Source organism: Rutidosis leptorrhynchoides, chromosome 7 (genome assembly GCF_046630445.1).
Source record: "Rutidosis leptorrhynchoides isolate AG116_Rl617_1_P2 chromosome 7, CSIRO_AGI_Rlap_v1, whole genome shotgun sequence".
In the NCBI taxonomy this organism is placed as follows: Eukaryota; Viridiplantae; Streptophyta; class Magnoliopsida; order Asterales; family Asteraceae; genus Rutidosis; species Rutidosis leptorrhynchoides.
In genome coordinates, this window is record NC_092339.1 from 127878008 (window position 1) to 127883066 (window position 5059).

A 5059-nucleotide genomic window follows, 5' to 3' on the forward strand; every position below is an offset into this window, starting at 1 on the left:
AATCACCGAAGCATCAAATCTAACATAGATTACAAAGATTTTCTTTAAATTCGGAGATCAATTGTGATGACGTCAAAAGATATGACGAATCACTATAATCTTATTTCCTTCATTTACGATAACTTCCCTCATACGCTTTGAGTAATCGAATTATTTTATCCATACTTCTTAGACATGATAAAACTTCATAATCGTCATAATAATATTCTCATTGTTAGCCATAACGACCTCTATCAAATTTCGGGGACGAAATTTATTTAACGGGTAGGTACTGTGACGACCCGGAAATTTCCGACTAAATTTAAACTTTATCTTTATATTATTCTGACACGATAAGCAATGTTTGTTAAGTTAAATCTCAAGGATTTTAAACTATGTTTATACATTCATTTAAACCTCGACCAAATTCCAATGATTCACGAACCATTAAATGAACATATATGAATATGTATGTATATGTGTATATGTTATAAATTGAAAATGTCAACAAAGTATTTAAAAGTATAATGCTTTATATGAATGTATTTGTTTCAATATGATTATCGACGAAATTAATATATATATATATATATATATATATATATATATATATATATATATATATATATATATATATATATATATATATATATATATATATATATATATATATATATATATATATTAAATGATTGAATTATCAGAAACATTGAATTATGATTACAAGTCTCTGTTGAGAGGTCCACTATGATTTAAGAAATCTATTCTTTTTGACAACTCATTACTTAACCAGTATGATAAAGATAACGATATTTATATTTTATTTTATTAAATATATATAACGATTTAAATTAATATTATATATTTTTATACGCGTATTATACGTACATAGTTTTATACTTTTACTATACTTTAACTTTACCTTTACTTTACTTTTACTTTACTTTAACTTTAATAATTCATACTTTAATAATTCACTTTAATAATTCATACTTTAATAATTCACTTTAATAATTCATACTTTAATAATTCACTTTAATAATTCATACTTTAATAATTCACTTTAATAATTCATACTTTAATAATTCACTTTAATAATTCAAAAATCTATTGTGCCCCCCGGACCATCGTTTACTTATTGGTGGAGATCTAAATGGTCATATAGGAACAGATGTCGAGGGTTACCCGGGTGTCCACGGAGGCTTTGGGTATGGAGTAAGAAATGAAGAAGGGTTCTCTATTCTCGAATTTGCAGTTGCTCACGATCTGGTTGTGGTGAATTCATTTTTCAAGAAGACGGAAGCTCAATTAGCGACTTTTCACAGCGGGGGTCATAGCACCCAGATTGACTATTTGTTACTTCGCAAAGGGGATTTTAGGACGTGTAGGGACTGTAAGGTCCTGAATGAATTGACTGGCTCCTCCCAACACAGACTGGTGGTCATGGATCTGGTTACCCAGAGACGAGTCACCAAGAGTGTCAGATTCGTCCAACCTAAAATCCGGTGGAAGAAGCTGAGCGGTGAGAAGGCAGAGACTTTTAAAACTGCTGTTGTAGGAAGATTTGGTGCAGAAGTGTAAATGGGACCCCAGAATGATGCTGACCAGATGTGGAATTGTCTAGCGTCCACCATTAGAGAAGTAGCCAAGGAAGCCTTAGGTGTGGCACTAGGAACATCGAGAGGACATAAATCTGATAGAGAATCATGGTGGCTTAACGACGAGGTTCAAAGCAAAGTCGAGATCAAACAACTAAGGTTTAGGGAGCTCATCTCTTGTCAAGAGGGGACTCCGGTTAATAGACTTAGGGTTTTAGAGAGATATAAAGAAGCCAAAAGAGAAGCTAAGAAGGCTGTAGCTCGTGCAAAAGAAAAGGCATACGAAGATTTGTACATGAAACTAAACTCCAAAGAGGGAGCAAATGATATATATAGAATAGCCAAAGCTAGGGAGCGAAGGCGCAGGGATCTAGATAACATCAAGTTTATCAAAAATGAAGGTGGTCAAACCCTAGTAAAGGAAGACGAAATTAGGAAAAGATGGGAAGAGTATTTCTCATCTCTTTTCACTGGGGGAAGATCTCAGCGTTACGAAGAGTTGCTAGGCTCTGATAGAGATCAGTTCCGGAACAACATAGAGTGTGAGAGGATCAACGAAGAGGAAGTAAGATTGGCACTACGAAAGATGGGGAGAAATAAAGCTGTGGGGCCAGACCAGATCCCTATTGAGGCGTGGCGGTGCCTTGGAGATGATGGTGTTAGGTGGTTGACTTGCCTTTTCAACAAGACGCTTCGAAGCTCTAAAATGCCTATGGAGTGGAGGGTGAGCGAGACTATCCCCATCTATAAGAACAAGGGGGACGCTCAAAGCTGCAACAACTATAGAGGCATAAAACTACTTAGCCATACTATGAAGCTTTAGGAGAGAGTGATTGAGACTAGAATGCGAAGCGAAACAAATGTTTCGGAAAACCAATTTGGTTTCATGCCAGGGCGCTCGTCGATGGAGGCAATCCATATTATTAGGAACCTAATGGAGAAGTATACATAAAAACAAAAGAACTTGGAGATGGTTTTCTTAGACTTGGAAAAGGCCTATGATTGCGTTCCACGAAACTTGATTTGGAAGACCCTTAATGGTAGAAGTATCCCGAGTACATATATTAGTGTTATTAGGGATATGTACGATGGGGCGAAGTCTTGCGTTCGAACGCCGGTTGGAAGTACCGAAGTCTTCCCAATAGAAGTAGGCTTGCATCAAGGTTCGGCCCTCAGCCCTTTTCTTTTTGCTTTGATCCTTGATGAGCTTTCTCGAGGGATACAAGAGTGTATCCCTTGGTGCTTGATCTTTGCCGATGATATTGTGCTTGTGGCCGAATCTAAGGAGGAGCTTAATAGAAGACTGGAGCAATGGAGAGTGGCCTTAGAAAGTAATGGTTTACTAATTAGTAGACAAAAGACGGAATATCTTAGATGTGATTTTGATAGGATCATTGAACAAGAGGATGGAGTGAACATCTGCATTGGAGACCAGATCTTGCATCCGCAAACCTCGTTTAGATACTTAGGCTCGATGCTCCACAAATCGGGGAGAATCGATGAAGACGTGACACACCGTATTAAAGTAGGGTGGATGAAATGGAGGGCAGCGACTGGGGTCATATGCGACAAGAAGATCCCTCTAAAGCTGAAAGGGAAATTTTACAAGGTGGCAATTAGACCTGCTATGCTATATGGATCAGAATGTTGGCCAATGACGAAGGCACAAGAGAGAAGGATGGAGGTGGCAGAGATGAGGATGCTGAAGTGGATATGCGGTAAAACAATGCTAGATATGATCCCAAATAGCGTTTTTAGGGAGAACCTGAAAGTCAGAAGCATCATCGACAAGCTAAGAGAAGAACGACTTCGATGGTTTGGACTTGTGAAGAGGCGACCCCCTACTGCACCTGTTAGGAGAATCGAGGCACTGACGGTTGACGGAGTAAGGAGAAGGGGTAGACCTACTCGTAGGTGGGATGATAGAATTAAGCTCGACTTGAAGGAACTTTTATTGACCGAGGACATGACTTCTGATAGGCTTACGTGGAGGACTAGAATTAGAATAGACGAGTAGGTTGTTGTTTGTTTTGCGTTTGTGGGTCTGTGTGTTTGTGTGTTTACCTGGACCTCTTCTTGGTTTTGTGTATGTATGTATGTGCTGATTCGTATGTGTTTGTTTGGTTGTAGGGTATGTATGCTTGCTTGTGTTGGTTTGTTTGCATGTTTATGTTTAGGGTTTGGGTTATGTTTGCTAGCATGTGATGTAGGTATGTTTTTGGGTATGCATGTTTATGTTTGTTGGTATGCGTGCTTTTTTGTTGGCCGTCATGTCTATGGTTGTATGCTCGTATGTTCTCGTATGTATGTATGCGTATGCAGGTATGTTGGTATGTAGTGTAGCATTTCCCGTCATCCCTTGAGCTTCGCACGACAGTCTAAGGTACGTTCCCATATATATATATATATATATATATATATATATATATATATATATATATATATATATATATATATATATATATATATATATATATATATATATATATATATATATATATATATATATATTTTTTATGGCTCTACTAAGTGAGTCAACGGCAAGCATCGATTTATTGGCGACTTTACTGCCACTTAGAGCCTAAATTAAACCCCAGGCATGATGTAAAACCCATGAAGATTTGATCTCACCATTTTCATGGCGTCTCGTTTGTATCGTTTTTTTTTTTTTTTTTTTTACTTTCTGGCCGGAGGTCCCTGGAAGCAATCTCTCTATCTGACGAATATAGAGAGAAAGGAATTTCTCTACTCTTGGGAGTGTTACACTCGGGGTGGAGAAATGATCGCTCTTTATTCTAGGATAGAGGAAGGATTGTCTACGATCAACCTCCCCCATACCCCACATTGGTGGGATTGGGTATTGTTGTTGTTGTATTATTAGTATACATAAAATACTACGACGGAGTTATATTCAGACGATTTCAAAATAAGTTTTCAAATGGGATATAGCTAAGGAAATTATGGGTTATAGCTATGAAGGTTATGGGTATTGATCGAGGGTATTGCTCGTGAGGTCAACCTAATGTTTATCATTTTTGTTGCGTCTACGTACTTTCCTGCAATATTGAATCACAATATTGATACGTGAGCATTCATATCTTATCTTTTATATATTAATAGTGTATCCCTGACTAGTGCTCGAGTATATATGATTATGCATGTTTGTATGCTTAGTTTCGTCGTTAAATAGTTTATGATAAATCACGAATTTGATACATATGCTACTGAGATAAGTTATATGATATGCATGTCGTTGAAAAGCTGAAGAAAAAAAAATTAATAACTTTTCATTTAGAAATCGTGTGGTTTCGATGAACGGATTAAAAGATATGGTCAACTGAATTATCATTAATTTTAATATTATTATTAAAACGATTATTATAACTGTTATCAGTTGATGTTATTACTAAAATTATCTTTATTACTAAAAATTAATTTTTTTATTGAAACTATCATTTTATTATTTTTATCATTATTATTAT

At 36.1% G+C, this 5059-nt stretch overlaps 1 protein-coding gene across 1 annotated transcript; it reads left to right on the forward strand.

Annotated features, from left to right (window-relative positions):
* The first annotated feature begins 1560 nt into the window (after positions 1-1560).
* Positions 1561-3754, forward strand: LOC139859595 (uncharacterized). The gene is made up of 3 exons (XM_071848376.1): positions 1561-2301; positions 2863-3223; positions 3708-3754. The coding sequence occupies exons 1-3, from the start codon at positions 1561-1563 to the stop codon at positions 3752-3754; spliced, it is 1149 nt and encodes a 382-aa protein (XP_071704477.1).
* The last annotated feature ends 1305 nt before the right edge of the window (positions 3755-5059 follow it).